This window comes from Chionomys nivalis, chromosome 10, assembly GCF_950005125.1.
Source record: "Chionomys nivalis chromosome 10, mChiNiv1.1, whole genome shotgun sequence".
In the NCBI taxonomy this organism is placed as follows: Eukaryota; Metazoa; Chordata; class Mammalia; order Rodentia; family Cricetidae; genus Chionomys; species Chionomys nivalis.
The window spans coordinates 57,880,308-57,902,020 of record NC_080095.1 but is presented as its reverse complement, the minus strand read 5'-3'; the positions used below and the strand labels follow the sequence as shown (position 1 = coordinate 57,902,020).

General features: G+C 36.5%; 1 protein-coding gene across 1 annotated transcript in view; it reads right to left on the bottom strand.

Moving 5' to 3' along the window:
- Mis18bp1 (MIS18 binding protein 1) overlaps positions 1-21,713 on the bottom strand; it is a 34,958-nt gene that overhangs the window by 5,388 nt on the left and 7,857 nt on the right. Inside the window, exons 4-10 of the mRNA XM_057782894.1 lie at positions 18,932-19,005; positions 16,456-16,586; positions 13,204-13,291; positions 11,919-12,067; positions 3,417-4,221; positions 2,341-2,513; positions 553-713 (exon numbers count right to left, since the gene is read on the bottom strand). Coding sequence (XP_057638877.1) covers positions 553-713; positions 2,341-2,513; positions 3,417-4,221; positions 11,919-12,067; positions 13,204-13,291; positions 16,456-16,586; positions 18,932-19,005 — 1,581 coding nt within the window. The remainder of the gene's footprint in view (positions 1-552; positions 714-2,340; positions 2,514-3,416; positions 4,222-11,918; positions 12,068-13,203; positions 13,292-16,455; positions 16,587-18,931; positions 19,006-21,713) is intronic.

The window sequence follows — 21,713 nt, the reverse complement described above, 5'->3', positions numbered from 1 at the left end:
ACACAACAATTCATTTGTTATATGGGAATCTTTTAAACTCCCACAGCTGCACCGTCTGTCTCCTGTAGTGCAGACACTGAGTACTGAGCGAGTGGCACTGCTGGGCTAGTTGGTTAGTGAGGATGAGCCCCTCTTCTAGTATAGTGACATCTGTGAGGACCCAGGGATGGAGAATCGGAGGCCTGTACCCCCTAGAGCGGTATGAAATACAATTGGTCTACAAATGTTCAGCTTGTAACTCTAAGTTTTGACGGTGTAGCTGTCTACCCCATTGCTTTGGGTGTCATCTATCTTGTACTGCCCTTGGCCCATCTCCTCATTTTGTATTCAGTTATATTGATATAACTGAATAATACCCAAGAGCAGACCTCAGAAACTGACAAGACAGCACAGATCAGCAGATCTCTTCCTATATATATATGCATGTATGTTCTTGGATGTAGACTGCAGATCCTTGACTTAAATATTAGTGATAAACACTAACAATGCATAAAAATGAAAAATATTAAGATCAATCTAAGAATGCAGATTTCATGCATTCAGCACTCTTACCATTATTCTTTGTTTCTGCATGGGTGTTGCAGTGAAAAAGTCATCGTGGTTGTCTTGTGGCAACTGTTCCAGATAATCCCTCATTTGTCGTTTCCTTTTTAGAGTTCCTGCTCTGGCAGTTATCTTAATAGTATTTTTCTCAACAGCATTTTCTTTCTCACCTAAGAGTTAATAAAACATTTTGATAATGATCTGGTAATTTTACCTGCTTTACAAAACTTAAAACCCTCTCATTTTGTTTCGCACAGAACAAATAAAGTTTTTAAAGATTTATTGTATGTGTGTTTTGCCTACATGTACACATGTGCATTGCATGCATACATGAAGCATGTGAAGGTCAGAGGAGAGCACTGGAGCCTCTGAAACTGGCATTATGGATGGTATGAGCCACCATGTGAGTTGCTGAGAACCAAACCTTGGTCTTCTGCAAATGTAACAAATGCTTTTAACCTCTGAGTCATCTCTCCAGGACCACTCACACTTTTTAAAAAACTGTTTTAAGAATGAAACAAGGGTGGGCTAGCAAGATGACTCAGCAGGTAAAGGGACCTTTCTCCAAGCCTAACCACCTGAGTTCAATAACTGGGACCTGCATGGTGGAAGAGAACCAATTCCCAAAAGCTGTCCTCTGACCTTCATCCTCATGGCTTGGCACACACACCAACAAGCATAGACATGCACACATAAATAAACAGTGAAAATTTAAATTAAAAAAGAAAAAAAGACCAAAGGAAAGAGGCAGCCTCCCATCTAAAACTTTTAGTCCTGAAGCCAAACTCCTAACAAAGCTCACTAGGCACGGCTCAGACCAAAAACAAAAACAAAAACAAAACTTGGGGGCTTTAGAAGCATGGGACCTTGACCCAGGGTCTGTAGTCCCAGCTACTTGGAAGGCTCTCTTGAGTTCAGTCTGGGCAACAAACTGAGACCTTTGCCCCTAAAACCAATAAATACATGCTATAAGGTGCTCTGTGGTGCTTTTAATTGTGTCTCAGGCCCTTGATCTCTTTAGACTTATTCTGGGCACAGGCAGATAAAAAAGTTCTTGGTCATATATAGGTTGAGTCTGGTAATGGAGGCATCACAAATAATTCTTCCCACACTGAGATAAATGTCACTAGTTCCTGTAATACTCCTAGTGAGTAGGATGTATGAGCTAAAGTAGTCTACATAGTGTATTACAGGATAGCCAGGGCAGTGGTGATAGTCAGTTAGTGGTGGCTCACACCTTTAATTTGAGCACTAGGGAGGCAGAAACGGGTGGTTCAAGGCCAGCTTCCTCTATGGAGTGAGTTCCAGGACAGCCAATGCTAGACAGGAAAATCCTGCCTCAAAAATCAAACCAACCAACCAACCAACCAACTCACATACGATAATGTTACTCTGTGAGATAGATTTTATTAATTGCTATTACATATGGACATTAGGTACTCTCTAAAGTTTACTATGGACCTGTCTGACATACACGATTTAGTCTCAGATTACAAAAACAAAATTTACTAGTTTTTTTTTAAAATAAAGGACTGTATGCAAACACTCAAGTTAAATTATGTCCTCAGATATTAAAATATTTACCAACTTCAAATTTAGTAGAACAAATTCTGAGCAAAAAGCCTACTAAACTATTATTGGTAGAATTAGCTACATTGGTTAAGGCTTAAAATATCTTCATTTCTAGATTTTATAATTTGAAGGAAACAACTGATATAAGATTCATGAATAAATATAAAATATAATTCATAAGCATTTAAAAGTATACACTAGGCACTCAGAAAACAATGATGTTACCATTTTTGACCTTGAAACTGGCTTGCTTTTTCTTAGAGACTTGTTTTTGGGATCGTTTGCCTTGGGAATCTTCTATGTATTTCCTTTGGCATTCATCAGCTGTTCGAGAGCCTACTGCCATGGCTACATTTGACCAAAAACCAGGCTTGTGCTTTGGAAGAGATGTAAAAGCACTATGGGAGATCAAAACCAGTTAAGAACAAAACATTCAAGTCAATAAAAAAAAAAAGGCCTTCTGAGAGCAAACTGAGTCAGTGATATTTACACAGCTGGATGAGTATTTTGAAACCAAAATCATTCTGGATAACTGTTCATAAAAAAAGATACCAATCTCTCTCTATTCCATAACTTTCTTATTATAATATAAATACTATATGAAAAAGACATAACTGTACATGGCTAGTAAAATGCTTTCAAACTTTCTACTAAACATGAAAGCTTTTCCAATCTTTTAACATTTTTCTCCCTGAAGCTCAACTATTCAATGACTTGATCTTTGAGGGAATTCTGGCATTAATTAACTTTTATAAATTGTTTATCCCGTATTACTAGTTCTAAATCTGCCAGATGAACTCCTAGTTCTTAGTTTTATGGTATAGGGGTGAACGGAAAAGGTCATACACAATCAATGTATGATATGTGCATATATAGAAATATGATACATTAATACATACAAATGATGTTTTAACCTGAGTCATCTCTCCATCCCTCAAATTCAATTCTTTTTTTTTTTTTTTTTTTTTTTTTTTTTGGTTTTTTCGAGACAGGGTTTCTCTGTGGCTTTGGAGCCTGTCCTGGAACTAGCTCTTGTAGACCAGGCTGGTCTCGAACTCACAGAGATCCGCCTACCTCTGCCTCCCGAGTGCTGGGATTAAAGGCGTGCGCCACCATCGCCCGGCTCAAATTCAATTCTTAAAGAATGTGATTTATCACCAGTAACAGACAGAGTAATTGCTCATTTCTTCTGAATAGATCACTAACATCACTATACTAAGACTGATGAGGAGTCATTAAGTCAGGCCTTTCCTGCTGTTCTGTAACCAGTCTGCAGATATCCCAGAGACAAAAGTACTTACCAATGAAGCTTCTGTAATTCTTGCTCATTCCATTCTTCATTATCAATGAAATCAGGTGGACAACGGCCTAACAGTTGCCTGTTTGTTGTATCAGATCCCTTAACTTCAACTGGGAACTTCCTGCTAACACCAGATTTTGGAAAAATTTCCTTAGCAGATCTAGATTTCTGTGATGTGATATGAGAACCATTCTCACCTTCAGATTGTGAAACCAGCAGGATATCTTTTGTGATAGTGCATGTGCTTTTTCTCTGGCCCATCAGCCTTTCTTTGCAGTTTCTTGTTCTGGCTTTCCTTCTAACCTCTGTTTCATTCTCTTCACTTGACGTAAGAGATGAGGACGGATTGAACGATGATTGAACGGCTACTCGATTTTCAGTTTTCTCCAACTTTGAGGGCAACTTGATATTCTTAAAATCCTTGGTGACCATTTGCTTATTTTTAGGACAAGGTATCTGAATGCTCTCTCTGACGGTGAGTATATCACATCCACTGAAATCTTCCTTGGGGCTACTTTCATAACCCACACTGTGTTCAAAGATCTCTGAGGACTTATGGATAGAACTTACATGCACATCTGACTCACTTTCTTCTTGATGCTTTGGTTTGAAAATCTCTGTTACTCCTTTGATAGAGAGATTGAACTCTTTACATCTTGTCTCTACCCCCTTTATAGTTTTAAGTGGTGTTACTAAAACACAAACTTCCTTCCGATTCAGAGGCAGGTGTTCTCTTTCTTTGTCAGAGGTAGGCTGCTCCAGTGAGTTCGGGGTACCAATCAGTGCATTTAATACTTCAGTTCTCTCTTTATTTCATTGGACAAAATCAAAACCAAAATCTCTTAAGTATAGAAATAAAACAACCCCCCCCCCAGGTTACACAAAGTACTGATCTATTTAGATCAGTGTCACTTCTAATGTAAGCATATAGTTAATTATACAATCCTGCCAAGGGCTTCCCAGTTTACTGGCACACACGTAAGCTTTTCCACAAAGCCTCCAATGTAGTTTCAGTCTTTCACTGACCTCAAATTAGAACCATTCTTTATGGGTATTAGAACATATTTCTCAAATCTGCTTGGGCCTGAACTTACTCTCCCTGAAAATTTCCTTTACTTACCTATAAGAACAACTACTGTTGACAGACCCTATTCTTTAACCCACTGTGAACTGAAAGCTCTCTATCCTTTAAATTTTCAGAATACTTCTTAAAATGCCACTTTGGTGTCCTGTTTTAATTGCATACCAGTCATCTTTTAGATAAAGAAAATAACGTCAAAACTTAATTTTCATAAACTTTTTTTTACTGATATTATAATAGACTCTCAAATATTAGTAGATACTAAATAAATGTTTTAGTAATCAATTCTCAGTCAGGAGGTGGTGGTACACACCTTTAATCCCAGCACTCAGAAGGCAGAGGAAGGAAGAGCTCTGTGAGATCGAGGCCAGTGTGGTCTACAAGAGCTAGTTCCAGAACAAGTTCCAAAAACCAGAGAAACAGAGAAAACCCTGTCTCCAAAAACAAAAACAAACAAAACCAAAAACAACAACAACAACAAAAATCTATTCTCAGAATGTAAAATAGAAGACATAAGGAATCTATTAGGGTCGCTAACCTAAACCAAACCCAAGCAGGCATATAAGATTAAAGAAAAAGTTGCATTAGTTAAGGATGCAATCAGGAAAACATGGGACTCTATGCATACCGGCAGCTCTACTTTCATCTCCAACGTAGCCAAAGCAGGACCTTTTTACAAATCTCTCTCGATCTCCAAGAATTATCATGGGAAATAACAAAAATTGCAGAACTTAGTATCTTTATCATCTTATAGGAGAAGAAAGCAAATGAGACCAGCAATCTAAAAATTGAGAAACCAGAAGCAAATCTACCTGAAATTTCTAACTTTATTAAATTATGCTTGTTGTGGTGGTTTGACCCAGAATGGCCACCATAGGCTACATGTTTGAATGTTTGGTCTTCTAGTTAGTGGGACGGTTTCAAGGGATTAGTAGGTTTAGCTGTGTTGGAGGAGATGTATTATTGAGGAACAGGGTTTGAGGTTTCAAAATCCCATGCCATGACCAGGGAGCTCTCTGTCTCATGCCTGGGAGTCAGATGTGAATTCTCAACTACTGTTCCAGCACCATGCCTACCTAATGCCATGCTCCCTGCCATGATGGCCATGAACTAACTCTTTGAAAATATAAGCAAGCCCCCCAATTACATGCTTCTTTCTAGACTTGGTCATGGTGTTTCTTCGCAGCAATAGAACAGTAACTAAGACATTTATTAAGAATCACAGTTGGGCGGTGGTGGAACACGCCTTTAATCCCAGTGAGTTCAAGGCCAGCCTGGTCTACAGAGTTAGTTCTTGGACAGCAAGGGATACATAGAGAAATCCTGTCTCAAAAACAAAACAAAGCAACAAAAAAGAATTGTAAATCACCATACCATCATAACAAAATACTAGACTAACTAGACTATGTACATATATCATGCCATAAAAGGTAAACAACAAAATAAATAGTTAACAGTTAATAATGGTGGGGAAACTTCAAAATTATAATTTGTGGATAATTTATTTGATTAGTACCACTATCCTCATGAAAAGAAACCAAAAATGTTTCCACAAGATTTTTCATGAATGTCATAGATTTACAAAGTGTCTTCCAATTCCTTACATAAATCAAATAAAAAATTTTTCTTTTTCTTTCTTTCTTTTTATTGTTTTTGTTTCTCAAGACAGTTTCTCTCTGTAGGCTTGGCTGCCCTGGAACACACAGAGATACACCTGCCTCTGCCTTCTGTGTTCTGGGATTAAAGTGCACGGCTACCACTGCCCAGCTCAGAAAGTTTTTGAAACCTGAATATTCTCATTTTGTACAAAATATTTCTAGTGAGAATATTTTTATCATTTCATTTTATTTAATAATCTCAAAAACATTCAGCCTCTTTCAGGTACTTGTTTGAATCTAGTAGCCTAGACAGTACTATATTCCTCCCCACTTTTATGAATTTTGATAGTTGTTCTTCATTTTCACTTTTCAGTCATAGTAAAAAAAAAATACCACTAGGACCAAGGATTTATCATAACATGAAATCTTGAACTTGTTAGTATTTAGAGAAAGGGAACATTAAATTTAGCCTATAATTACTCTGAGAATCAACACTTATCAAACCTTAATTATGGCATTAATTTCATAAAGGAAACATTCATATGAGCACATTTAAAGCAATATATAACTTTATAAAATAAAATTACTTAGAAATCATATTAAAGGCAAACCTATAAATAATATGATATTTAAAGTAATATGTTATCTCATTAAATGATCATTTTATGCACAAATAACTACTTTAAACCACCAATATATTTACCATTTTATATCAAGAAACTTAAAAAGATAATTTACTACGTTAAAAATATTTTAAAGTTACTATCCTAGTCATTGCACAACCACCAAAGAGATTACCTTGCTTCTGACTTCGAATTTTCTTTTTATTTATTCCTTCAGAATTCTCAAAGTTTTTTGAAGGAAGTTTTCTGCAATTCTTTTTTCCAGATAATTCCTTCAAAATAAACAATGTACTTTTAAAGACTGCAATCTATAGAAATGATCTTGGGCATTTCCAGAAAAGCATCACACATTAAAAAATTATAGGTATTCCAGGTGGAGGTGGCGCACACCTTTAATCCCAGCACTTGGGAGGCAGAGGCAGGCGAATTTCTATGAGTTAGGGGCCAGCCTGGTCTGTAGAATGAGCTCCAGGACAGCCAAGGCTACACAGAGAAGCCCCGTCTTGGGGTGGAGGATGGAGTGGGGTTGGGAAGGGGTGACGATGATGATGATGATTTAGTTACTTGCTACTCTACTAATTCATGACTAGAACATTCAGGACGTCCTGTTGGAGCTGTAACTTTAGAAGTAGGACACAGGGTAACAGGATCCGTCAAAAGTCTTATTATTTGCAGTTTTACTTTTTGAAAAATATTTACTTTTTAATTTATGTGTATGTGTCTGAGTATATGCCATGTGTGTAAGAGTGCCCAAAGAAGGCCAGAAGAGAGCATCAGACCCCTGGAGCTAGAGGTAAAAAAACCTAACTGATCCAGGTTCAGGGAAGCGAACTATGGTCCAATGCAATACAGGAAGCACTCACAACCTCTAAGACCATTTTGTACTTTTTTTTTTTTTTTTTTTTTTTTTTGGTTTTTCGAGACAGGGTTTCTCTGTGGCTTTGGAACCTGTCCTGGAACTAGCTCTTGTAGACCAGGCTGGTCTCAAACTCACAGAGATTCACCTGCCTCTGCCTCCCAAGTGCTGGGATTAAAGGCATGCGCCACCACCGCCCGGCCCATTTTGTACTTTTTAAAGTACTTTTTTTTTTTATATGTTTTATTTAAGTCTTTACTTTTGTTATTATTGCATGTACTTTTCAAATGAAAAGTAGAAAACCAATAAATATCTCTAAGGGCTGAAGAGAAGGCTCAGCAAGTGAGAAGGCTGATCCGCAAAGCTCATGATGGAAGAAGAAAACTGCCTTGTGCAAGCAGCCTTCTGACGCGCGCCTGCTTGAGGGAGCACACGTGTGCCCCGCCCCTCCAAATAAATAAATAAATGTACATTTTAAAACAAAATAAAACACTATGGGAATTAAAGTTAAAATTAACAGAGATTTTTTCCAAAATGCTGAAGAAGCCTTCAAAGGAGAAAGACTTACACAAATTTTTCCTGCTTTCTATAGATGTTAACTATGGTTATTTGGCTGCAGGCAGTTATAACAGAAAATTATATAGTATCCAGACATTTAAGATACATAAATACATCACTGAAATTTTATCCTATGGACATTTTTGCAAGCTAAATACTTAAAAAAATTAGGAATACTGGGATCAAACTAAGGGTGTATCTCTCATATATCACAAATACTCTACCAATGAAAGTATATCTCATCCTATGTTCTTTTGTTCTTTCTCATTTGTTAGACATTGTCTCTGTCACAAACAGTTGTTTAACTTCAATAGCAGTTCCATCAAAAAGTAATTTGTACTGCTCAATGTAAGCTTCTTCTTTCCTAACCTTCTCTTAAACACTGACTTAAAGACATCTATCGAAGTCTATTTTCCTGAAACAATTCTTCCAGTTCTTAAGCTCTCAAATAGTCTTGACTTTTGCAGTTCCTGAGTTAGGACAGATCAATATAAATGATACTCATCAAAAAGAAAATTGTATCTTTTGATGCAGCCCTTAAACTTCTCCGGTTTACCACGTTATGTTCCTAAACATCAGTATCATATATGCCACCATTTGAATACTATCACTTACTTGGTTATGGAGGAGCCTTAACTGTGGCTTATTTCGACAATTATTATATCCAATGTTTATTTCTGTAGCTCCTGGGGACCCATTGTGCTTATTTTTCTTCATTTCTGTGAATTCAAAGATGGAGGATTAGACAGAGGTTCGGTGTTTTTCCAGCAGATTATGGTGTTCTGTGCCTGTATTCCCGTCACCCTGGAGATTAAGATGGAGTGTTGGCAACATAAGAGGCTGTCTCAGGGAAAGGAGGCAGGGAAAAGGGGGGAAAGAGAAGAAAATAAAGAGTGAGAAAAAGGGAGGGGAAGGGAGAGAAAGAAAAGTGGAAGAAGGACAAGAAGATAAGCTGCTTTTCCACATTAAAAAGCTAAATGTGGGAAGAAAAATCTGTGTAATGAAATGTCAGGTATATTCACTGTAATTTGATTATAAATAACATTTTTGTAGGACAGAAAACTCTCTACAGGGTATGGCTTAATTCAAATCACTTTTATTTTCCTTAGAAAATATTAAAAATGAACAAGCATATTGCTTATACCTGCTTTGAATCGCTTATCATATCTAAAAACAGAATAGTATAGTTAGTTAATTTTGTGAGTTTATACATCCTATACATTCAAACTGCAATCAACTAAATACAAAGCTAGTGATTGTTTTTCGTATGTGTACGAAATTATGTTTCAGTTAATTTATATATTTCAATGAATAATTAAATCATATTATTTTGGCAAAATTTTGTGGAGAAGTTTTATTTTTTCCTCCACAGGGGTGTCCTGGCTCATGGGCACCCACACTGACACACAAACACTAATTCAAAAATTAATTAATTAAAATAAGAACTTCTGTTTTAACTGCTACTATTGCTTTTGCAACTAAATTTTGTAATTATATATCAGACTGACCTTGAATTCCAGATATTCCTGATTTATTCTCCTAAGTGCTGGGGTTACAAGTATATACCAGAACATCTGGCCAAAAGGTATTTTGTTAACCCTTTAGAAACTGTAAAGACACACAATGGATGGCTCTAACCCTTGAGATTACTATATAGTACAGGAGGCTGATATTACAGCAAGTCCTTCATAAGATGCTTATGTAAGTGTTATAAAGAGTTTTTTAAAGTACAATACTATGATATAATGGTTATAGCACTAAATATGAAAAATTATATTAGGTAAATAAAATAATCATGTCACCTTAAATTACCATGGATTGGGGTCATTTACATCACCTTAGTTGTTTAATGTTAGGCACATTTAAGGTTTTTTCCCCATTTAATTTTTAATTGTGTATATATGTGTTGTGGGTTTATGCACATGCAGTGGCGCCTGAAGCCAGAAGAGGGTATTTGAGTCCCTGGAGCTGGTGATATAGGCAACTGTGAGCTGCTTGTTGTGGGTGCTGGGAAATGAACTCAGGTTCTCAGCAGGAGTATGTTCTTAGCCACTGAGTCACTTCTCTGACCATGGTTTTTCATTATTTTCTCATAGAAAATATAATGATATATTGGTAAAAATAAAAACAACCAATGAGAGAATAGAATCATCAATCAAAACAATTTATGAAAGATAATCCGTAAGTAATAATAAAGATAATTCATAAAATAATTAACACAAGTATAGTGGTATATTATTTATGTTTTAATAAATAAAGCTTGCCTGAAGGTCAGTCAGTGCAAAGCAGTCACACTAGTTAGTCTTACAGGCCAGGCAGTGGTTGCACACACCTTTAATCCCAGCAGCCACACTAGTTTGTCAAAGACATGCGGTGGTGCACACCTTTAATCCCAGCACTAGAGAGGAATATAAGACGGGAGGAGACAGGTCTGACGCTCAGGCTCATTCTGAGGATTCATGGAGGCAGGACTGACATTTCGGTTTGAGGTAGAGGTAAGAGCCAGTGGTTGGCTACTTTGATTTTCTGATCTTCAGGTTAAACCCCAATATCTGCCTCTGGGTTTTTATTATTCATGCTACATACACTTTCATAAAACAAAAGACACAGCAAATCATTTTAGAAAAACGATTCAATCATAATAATATAGTATGTGCCCTTAAACTGCACTTGCTAAAAAGAAAAACCAAGCCGTATTCATCCCTAAATTTCTAATTTGAAGCAAAGTCCATAAAGATGCTTTAAAGTTGTTTGGTTTTTTTTTATAAGTGCACAGACAGCATTTTAAATAGTTTACCAAACTTTGGTGTTTAAAATTTGTATTCCATCCCACTTGCCACATGTCTAAAACATTTGCAACAATCATATTTACAATTCAGCTCTCTTTCCTAAAAAAGTTATTCAAGGTTATTTTTCATTTAGGAGTTAAAAGTGGGGAGGGCTGGAAAATACAAGTAATAGTCCCACAACTCTGAAGTTCTGATAAAGTCAATAATCAACCTACCAATCTTAAGAATGGATGACTTTTGTAAAAAGGAAGGGTTGAGAAAGATCTAAAGCTTTAGTAAGTGAAATTTTTGAAATAATTTAATATTTAAATTTTTTTAATATTTAAACTTTTTGTGAACTAAAAATAATACAAAAAATTTCAAGGAGAAAGAAAGTTCAAATGACATACCAACATTGGAGTGAGATGTATTATTTACATCTAATATGGTAGGTAATACATACCTTTAGCAAAAACAATTTGCAGTTCTCACAAGTGTTAAGATTATATAAAGCCCTTAGCTACAGAGTTAAGGTAAAATTCCAAGAAATGTACACAACAGATTTCAGTAACTTTTATCATGTACACAATTGAGAAGACTGTAAGTTAATCTTCATACATTATTTGTGAGAGTGGGGTGGTGTGAGATGTATAGTGTTAGAAAAGAATGGATATAGAACAGTTCTGTCAACCACCTTAAGAGCACCTGCCAGTCTGGAATTTATGCCAGTTCCTCCACGAACACAAATATAGATGTTTATCTCTACTAAATGATCGCTGGTAGCCTCAATATAATCCTTTATTGGTATACTTATTGGGGTTTTGGCATTGTGATTAAAGTATTATCCCATGAAATAAAAGGAATAATTATGATGAGCAGCAGTCTGTAAAGTAGTGAAAAGGCAGAAATTTCAAGGTATTATTTACTCAAAGAGCACCAGTCTATATTATATACAACAAACAGTGTTAAGCTCATGTAAGACTCTACCACTGTCGCAACAAAGAAAAATTCAAACATACCCAAGGTATCATCAGTAAGGTCATAAGTGTTGCTGGCTTTTAGGAGGACATCTGTTTGTGTATCTTCTGCATCATTTTTCATTGATTTTTGTTTTTCATGAACTCTTGCAGTTTTCTGTCTGGTCTTATTCCTGTCCTTTTCTCCAGCCCTAAAACAATTGCGTTATTTTTTTTTCTCTAATATTGCTTCTCAAAAAAACTGAAAAGCTCAACCATGAATAATAGGATAATTAAGGAGTTCAAGTACAGTCTGAGCTACATATTGAAGCTAACCTGTTACATGAGACCCTTCTTAAAACAAACGAGCACTCAAGAAACAAAACAATTATTTAAGCAGATTTTATTTAAGAAAACCACAGGATAAAGATCTACCAGTGGTAGAACACTTACCTAGCAAGTGTGAGGCCAGAATTAAACACTGTTGGGCAGTTGCCTATTTTTGTAAATAATGTTCACTGAAACACAGCCATGCTCATTCAATTTACACTACCTATAGTTGCTTCTCTGTTAAAAATACAGAATTGAGTGGTTGAGAAAAGTAACATGTTTGGAAAAATACCATCTGGGGGGCTGGACAGATGGCTCAGAGGTTAAAAGCATTGCCTGCTCTTCCAAAGGTTCTGAGTTCAATTCCTAGCAATCACATGGTGGCTCACAACCATCTACAATGAGGTCTGGTGCCCTCTTCTGGCCTGCAGGCATACAAGCAGACAGAATATTGTAGATTTAATATTAAAAAAAAGAAAGAAAAATACCATCTGGTTCTTTCCAGGAAAAATCAGCCTCAATTCCTACTATAAGTTACTTGGACTTGGGTAAAATTTAAAGCTCTGTATCTCCTACTGGCTCCCAAAGAACAATTAATAATTTTTTTTTCTCTCAATGTCTGCTAACAGCATGTGACATTCAAAAACTACTGAAAGTTAATGGAGAAAAATTAATCAAGAACTTCAAACTAATATTTGACAACTACGTGCCATCCAAGGGCAGGTGATTGAAGAATTCTTAAAATATGGCTAGGATTTTATTTTCTTTCTCAACTTACTCAACATGTCAGAAATTCTAATAAAGCATTATGATTTCTAAAACACCTGATTATTAAAAAAAACTTCAAAACTAGGAATAAACACAAAACCCCAACAAACTAAAACCAGTTTACATTGGTTACAGAAGCACATACATGTGAAAAGGACCATTATTTTCTGTATCTAAAGTGAGTACATTTTAGGGAACATAACTTATACCTTGATAAAGCTGATTTTAAAAAATGTTAAGGACACTTTACCTTAATTGTTCTAGAAAATTATCAATGAGTTCCTTCCAATTTTGGGGGAATCCAAACATAAATTTTCTTATGAGATAACAGGGATATCCTATTTAACAAAAAGCAAAATAAATACATAAATATTTTAATTTACAAAAGAAAAAAAATGATCCAAAAGCCTAAAATTTTGAGGAGGTATCTCCAGGTCAGTGTCAGTCAAGAAATGCATACTTGCTCTACTATGTCAAGCACTGCTGGAGATGCTGAAGACCCATCAGTAAAGCAAACGGAAGTCCCACCATACATAGTTGATATCTAGCGTGTAAGAGAAAGTGAAGCCAGGAGGTAAAAATTCTTTGCTGGACTGTTGTTACAAAAAAACTGGGTAAGAATTTTCATGGGCGAAAAGGAGAGGACAGTAATTTAAAAGGGTGTAGCTGAGAAATTCTACTGAACTAGGAAGCCAAGTTCTGGGAACCTGGGGGAAAGAGTCATAGCAATATGGAATTTGAATATTAGAAACAGGGAAATGAAAAGCCTGTTGGGCTTTTTGTAAAAGAAGACCAGCAACACTGAACTGCCAGTGTTGGCAGATTTCTGTCCCTCCAAGTCCCACAGCCATTCAGTCCCAAATAAACATAAAGAGGTCTACATTAATTATAAACTGGTTGGCCTATCAGCTCAGGCTTTCTTATTAATTAACCCTTATATTTTACATTAACCCATAATTCTTGTCTGTGTTAGCCACGTGGCTTGTTACCTTTATCAGTGAGGCATTCTCATTTTGCTCTGCATGTGGGTGACAACTACAGACTAAGCTTTTCCTCTTCCCAGAATTCTCCTGTTCTGATTGCCCTGCCTATACTTTCTGTCTGGCTACTGACCATCAGCATTTTATTAAACCAGTAGAAGTGACAAATCTTTAAGGGTACAAGATCACTGTCCCACAGCACTTCCCCCTTTTGGTTCCCCCCCCCCAAAAAAAACCTTTAATCTCATTTGTTTAGTTGTCTTCCTGACTATTATCCATAACAACTTGTAACCAACACTCTAAACAAAGAAAAATATCCATAATCCATTTTTTGGGAATGTGGGCATAGTGTTCCAGGTTACTTCCTGCTGATTGAGGGTGCTGATAATCTTATGGGGGCCTAAAGAAAATTTAGGATTATGGTCAATTCCTGACTGAAATATTTTGTGAGGCTCGATCATCTCAGCCAGCAGTCTTGAGGCTGTTCTGAATGTAGAACTCAGAAGACACTCCAACAGAGGTCCTCTGAAATGTTGAATCATCTGGGCCATTAGCTCCTATCAAAGATTTTTTTAGGGGGTCTTCTTTGATCAAACCTGATTTTTCTTAAACCAGAATGAATCCACAGCTTCTCATTTCCTGCGGAAACAAAAGCAAAACCTCTTCTCCAAAGTAGCATATCTTTTGACTCAAATTTTGAAGTCAAGGCATTTTCAAAATATATATGTTAGATTAATCCAGCAGCATTTATAATCAAACGTCTTTTAGCAGCTTTTGCTCCTTCCTCAGCCATCAAACAATTCAAAGTTAACACAGTTAACAAAGTTAATGCAGTATCCAGACTATGTATTTTCCATCTTTATGTGGCTTTATTTTAAACTGTGTCTTTTATTTTTATTTTTAATTTTTGGTTTTTTGAGTTAGATTTCTCTGTGTATCTTTGGCTGTCCTGGAACTCTCTGTAGACTAGGCTGTCCTTGAACTCCCAGAGATCCACCTGCCTCTGTCTCCTAAGTGCTGGGATTAAAGGTATGTTACTACACCCAACTACTCTTTTTCTTTTTTTAAGGACTTTATTCTTTTTCTTTTCTCTCCCAAGCCTACATATAATTATTTTTAAAGACACTGTAAACCGTTTAGAGGTTTTTTCATCTGAATCTATTTTTACTGTATATCTCTCTTTTTCTGACCACATGACTCTAATTTGCAAAGTGATATGGCTAGGATTAAAGCCGTGGCTTTGACAGTATTATCCACCTCATTCCTTAGATTTCTGAGCCTAGCTTCATGGATGTGGTACTGGTGGGAGCCATGTTTACTGCCACAACTCTATGGAGTTTCAAGATCCCTGCCACTATCAAGAAGCATGCTATCAGCTATTCACAAACACCATTTAATTATTTGGTGGTGGGGCCTCCTAAAAGAGCTGCGAGGTTTTTACAGCTAAAGCTAAGTCAGGAAGCCTCTCTTAGATGAGATGCACTTGCCTCTAGAAAACAGAGCTCACCTGAAAAAAGGCTCTTACCAAGAAGCCATGCTTAACTCTGTTCTTTCTGTGTCTAGAATTACTTTGCAAGCTCTCTCAGGTTTTATGTGGATGTAGTCGTCCACATTAGCACCATTTGTTGGCAGAGGTTTATGTCCTGCCCAGTCCCACAGTCGTTCAGTCCCAAATAAATACACAGAGGTCTACATTAATTATAAACTGATTGGTCTATTAGCTCAGGCTTTATTAACTAACTCTTACATCTTACATTAACCTATAATTCTTATCTGTGAAAGCCACATGACTTGGTACCTTTATCAGTAAGGCATTCTCATCTTGTTTCCTCTGCAGCTGGGTGACCACTGCAGAATGAGCCTTTCCTCTTTCCAGAATGCTCCTGTTCTGGTTGCCCCACCTATACTTACTGCCTATACTTGCCAATCAGCATTTTATTAAACCAATACAAGTGACAAATCTTTAAGGTTACAAGACCATTGTCCACAGCATGCCAGGAAAAGTTAGCACTAGGAATTTACTGAAAAGGGTAATAAAGGTAGTGAGGTATATGGGACATTACAAGGGTTAGGGTCAGTTCATGAGCTTGGGTGTTTGGGTGAGGAAGGTCCTTCTGTCTATGTGTTGCTTTTATTGGTTAATGAATAAAGCTGTTTTGGTCAGTGAATTAGCAGAATAGGGCAAGGCAGGAGGAGTTCCAAGCAGATAGAGGAAGAGAGTAGGTGGAGCCAAGAGAAGCCATGTGGCCATTGCAGGAGACAGACACCTCTGCCAGAGCCCCCCAAATGTAAGCCATGATCTCGTGGTGATGCACAGATTAATGGAGATAGGTTAGTTTAGGATATAAGAGCAAGTTGGAAATAAGCTTATGCTATTAGCCAACCAGTATTGTAAATGATATAGTTTCTGAGTGATTATTTCAGGTCTGAGCATCTGGGAATGAACAAACAGCCTCCACCAACAGGTATTTATTTAAGAAAAAGGAGAAGCTATGGAAAGATTAACTAAGGAACCCATTTACCTGCTTCTTTCATGGAAATCCGGTCTATTAATCCTTTTAATATATAAATGTTCCCCGATAATGTCCTAAGTTCATTGTGTTTAATTCGCTCTACAATTACATTACTATGCCAATAAACATCAGTCATATCTCTAGGGAAAAAAGAATAAATTTATTAAGGTCAACATATTTGCACTTAACCAGAAGCTGTATATACATATAGCAGCACACAAAAAATTATAATAAAGTAATGATTTTGAGCCAGTTATATATAATCGCAGCACTTGGTAGGTAAATTCAGGAAGGTCATTCCAAGTTTGAGGCCATGACAACTAGGGTTTCGTAGTGAGATGAAATCATAATATTACCCATCAAAAAGGAAGTACTAATTTTGTACTTTTAGCTATCACAACAATTACAGCATTCCTAATCTAATTACAAAACACTTGAGGGCTAGCCAGTACAGAACTCAACTGCCTGGCGAATTGATCCTTCGAGTATATATTGTGGCCAATCAATCTATGTATCTAATATAAAATGCAGCATTACCATGGAAACAGAAACCAACTGTCATTAAATGTTTGTTGCTGGCAATATTTGAAACTTCAGCTTAACAGCTACTAAACTTTCAAAGAAATTTGGAATCCCTTTTCCTCACTGTGTTGACCTTTTTTCCCCAGAAAAATTATTTTGATTTATTCAGATGGGGTCTTGTTTTGTTTTTCACATTTTTATTTAGTGTATGTATGACATAGAATTCATATGGAATCAAGAGACAGCTTCTGGGAATCAGTTCTTTATTTACAACATATGGGACCCAAGGATCAAGCTAAGGTTGTCCAACCTGGCAGCAGGCACCTTTGCCCTCCGAGCCATCTTGCTGGCTCCTGAGTCTTACTATGTTACCCAGGATCGCCTCAGACTTTTACGTCCTCTGAGTACCTGTGACTACAGATGACATGTGCGCTTCTAGTCCCTCTCTCCTACCCCATGTTCAGAAATGTCAAGTAGATCAGGTAATTTTGAGGGGTCTTTGTCTTTTCTTAATCATGAACACAAAGGCAAATGTTTTTACCTTTTATTTTGTAAAGAGCTTCTAGCTGGGAAAAAAATAAAGTTGCAAATTACCGACCCAGAAACCTCTTCTTCATACTTCTTTAAGGAAACTAATGATAAATATAAAATCAGAACCAAATATGAAGATCTATTAGATAAGTGCTGAGCAGTCTTCATTCACTGGATAATAAACATACATATACATGAGTTATAAGGAAGTTCTCTCAATTAAATCAAATGGGATTAAACTCATACCTTAATACTTATTTACCTTTGACTCTTTTTTGTTTTATTTAATATATATTTGGTTTTGTGTGTGAGCATGCGCATAAGCGTGTGCGTGCATATTTTTATTTATTTATTTATTTATTTTTGGATTTTCAAGACAGGGTTTCTCCATAGCTTTTGGTTCCTGTCCTGGAACTAGCTCTTGTAGACCAGGCTAGCCTCGAACTCACAGAGATCCGCCTGCCTCTGCCTCCCAAGTGCTGGGATTAAAGGTGTGCGCCACCACTGCCCGGCGCATATTTTTTATTTTCATTTTATTTTTTTGGCTTGCTGCTGTTGAGATATGGTCTCTCTATTTAGCTCCAGCTGTCCTAGAACTATGTAGACCAGGCTGGTCTAAAACTCATATGGAGGCACCTGCCTCTGCCTGTGGAGTAGGGATTAAAGATGTGTGCCACCATGGCCCACAGTTTTATTCAGCATTTAAATCAAACTCTAAAAGGCATTGCTCTTTAATACTGTAAATATTAACTCATTTAACTCTTGACACTATTTACCACAATGCTGACCACTGAGCATAAGTTGAATGTCTTGCTCAAGCACATAGTAGTGTAAGGCCAACCTCAGCTATATGAAATACTCTCAAACCAGGAAAAGTCTTCCCACAATATTAGGCCATATTATTATTATTGCACTAATGAAGAAATTGAGCCTCACAGATTATAAGTAAGTCCTTCAAGTTACATTGGCAGTAAGCAACATTAACTGGATTCACAAAGGCAATCTATGTTGCATCTTGAACACTATGGAAAAGGGAATAAGATAGGCAACAAGATTCTACATATTCAACCTTAGAAACCAGGATACTCTATATTATTTTACCACAGTCGTTTTACTATGGAGCAACTGATTCTCAAAAGGAGAACAGTAGCTGAGTTAGCCTATTTGTCTGACAATGCTTTCACTTGTGGGAAAACCAAAAAGTATCAGTTACTTAATATGGAACTACTTGACAGCTTTAAATAATTTTGATCCTTTCATGGATCAATAATTTACATCGGACAACTAGCAAGGAATTGACATCATGTTGTGCTTTTGCCTTCAGCTTATAACCTCATGAGAATGTGTTTTGTAGGAATATGCTATTTGTTGCTGACCACATACATAAAACCAATTTAAATATTAGAAAAGAACACTGAAATGTTATACTTACACCAGCTTTCCTTCTATGCATATAGCTGTGTTATTATTGATGACTTTAATCATCCATTCCTGTAGCTGGACTACCTAATCAAGCATAAAACAAAGAACATATTTCTTATGCTACTTGCATGCAGAATGATAAAATTAGCATTAAACATTAGAAAAATCTGAACTACAAGAAAAACCCGAAGTAATCCTAGTTTTTTTTTTTTTAGTACCTATCATTATCTAAGAACCAGACCATTTTAAACAGTAATTCTTAAAAGTATTGTACTGGATGAAATAAAAAATAGACATGTACATGAAGTTATACTATACTGTTTGCCTATAATGCAGAAAGATCTGCATTTCAAATACTCATACAAAATGACTTAACCTAAGGGAGAATTGTAACATATACACTAAACCATCAAATCTTTTAGAAAACACAGCAATTTTGAAGGAACAAAAAAAATGCCAATTATATAACTCCCCCCCCCCATTAACTATATATTTGTTAAACTGACTTAGAGCTATATTTTCAGTTTCTATATACCATGAAGGTCACAGCTGGTAATAAACATGCAATACCATTCTATTCCAAAGCAAACAGCTGAGTAGCTCAGAAAATGATTTTAGTGTAAGCAAAATATCATTAAAATATAAAATTTTCTATGAACACTGACAATAAAAACATTTATAGTTTGGCCGGGCAGTGGTGGCACATGTCTTTAATCCCAGCACTCGGGAGGTAGAGGCAAGCTGATCTCTATCAGTTGGAGGCCAGCCTGGTCTACAGAACAAGTTCCAGGACTGGCTTCATAGCTACTGAGAAACCCTGTCTCAAAAAGAAAAAAAAAAAGAAAGAAAAAAGAAAAAAAAAACCCTTAAGTTCATAATAATTTAGTAACATACATAATTTAAGTGTTTCTGAAGAGAACTAAAGCCTTAATACAACAACTAACGAGTGTCATTCACTTTAAATGAACGTACGCAATCATATTTAAAGACAAGTTCCTTGGTGAGTTTAAACTGAACCAGGAAAAGACGCTAAAATGGACGGATGGTGTTTGGTATGGCATTCTTAATTATTCTTTTAAAATATAAGTATTTTGGACATGTAGCTCAGTAATATAGCACAAGCCCCTGGGTTTGATCTCCAGAACTGAAAAAGCGGTTAGAGGACTAGGATCGACGCTATTTTCATCACACGTGGATATACCAGCAGGCAACAGGAAACATGAGAAAGCGTTCCGCAGTGCACCTTAGGCTCACTAGTTCATGTTATCTTTACAACTCGAGGAAGCAAGCACCATCTCCGTTTTACCGAAAAAGAAATTACAAAATAAATCTAAATAACTTTCCTGTAATATATGACTAGAGAAATTGATGGGTTACAAGTCAAATTCTAGAATCTTGTGCTATTCTACTTATTTAAAATATACTGTCACCAAACAGTTGAGCTATAGGCACTGTTCTAGACATTTGAGATTTGACAAGAAATAAATTGAATACAATTATAAACACTGCCTGTATGTGAGAGCATACTGGGAGGAAATAGATGCAAGAAGAAAGGAGATGGTACCCAAACAAATATACACATAGTTACTATGAATAATAAAGGTGTATAGTGGTGCCATATAAGATTTTCTAATCAAAGAACAGGCTAAAAAGCCCTAAACAGGTAGCAGAAAAGCATGATTCGGGCCGGGCAGTGGTGGCGCACACCTTTAATCCCAGCACTCGGGAGACAGAGGCAGGCGGATCTCTGGGAGTTCGAGTCCAGCCTGGTCTACAAGAGCTAGTTCCAGGACAGGAACCAAAAGCTACGGAGAAACCCTGTCTCGAAAATCAAAAAAAAAAAAAAAAAAAAAAAAGCATGATTCCTTGAAAGGGGTAAGCAAGAAGAAATGTAAGTAAGTAAGACTCCTCCATGATTAATGATGTGGAGAGGGTGAACTAGAAAAAAGGCATGGATCTGAGAGTTGATATATAATGGTTATAATGGTGGACCACAGGAACCTGCAGGGGATGAAAAGAGCAATGAGTACAAGGGAATGTAATGAACTAATGGCTGACTTAGTGGTGTCAGAATATCGAGCATGAGGCAGGTATAACGATTAGTGAAGGGGAATGATAGTAATATGTGATGCATCTGCATTGAGAATCTGGTACATGCACTAGCAATAATGAGATATAAATAAGGCTTGAGTAGATGATAAATGTAAAAGAGAGATCATTAAAGAAACAGAAATCGCTGAGTGGTGATATCGCATGCCTCTAATCCCAGCACTAGGTAGGCAGAAGCGGGGGATCTCTGTGAGTTCGAGACCACCCTGGTGATCTACAAAGGGAGTTCCAGAACAGCCAAGACCGTTAGAAACAGAAACCCTGTCTCAAAAAAAACAGAAAAAAAGAAAAAGAAATCAGGGAGGTTGTTTGTATAAGGCCCATTTCAGTTAGCACAAGTTAAAAAATGTTCCTAGAACATAGATAACAGAATACTGATGATCTATATCTCTGAAGTTGAAAAGGACACAGTATAATGAAGACCTAAGAATGGGAGAGACTATGTCAGAGTTAGGGAATATACAAAAGTACCTATGAATATGAGTCCTGGAAGGCTTGAAGTTCTTATGGTAACTGGTGTAAACAGCATGGTAGAGATGAAGTACTAGGAAATCTAGATACCTTTTCAAACTTTCTTCATATATTATAAGTCAATATTCATTAAATTTAAATATTTGTAAATGAAACAATTTCTAGCAAACATACTAAGATATAAAACAGCAACTACTTCATTTTTAAAATTT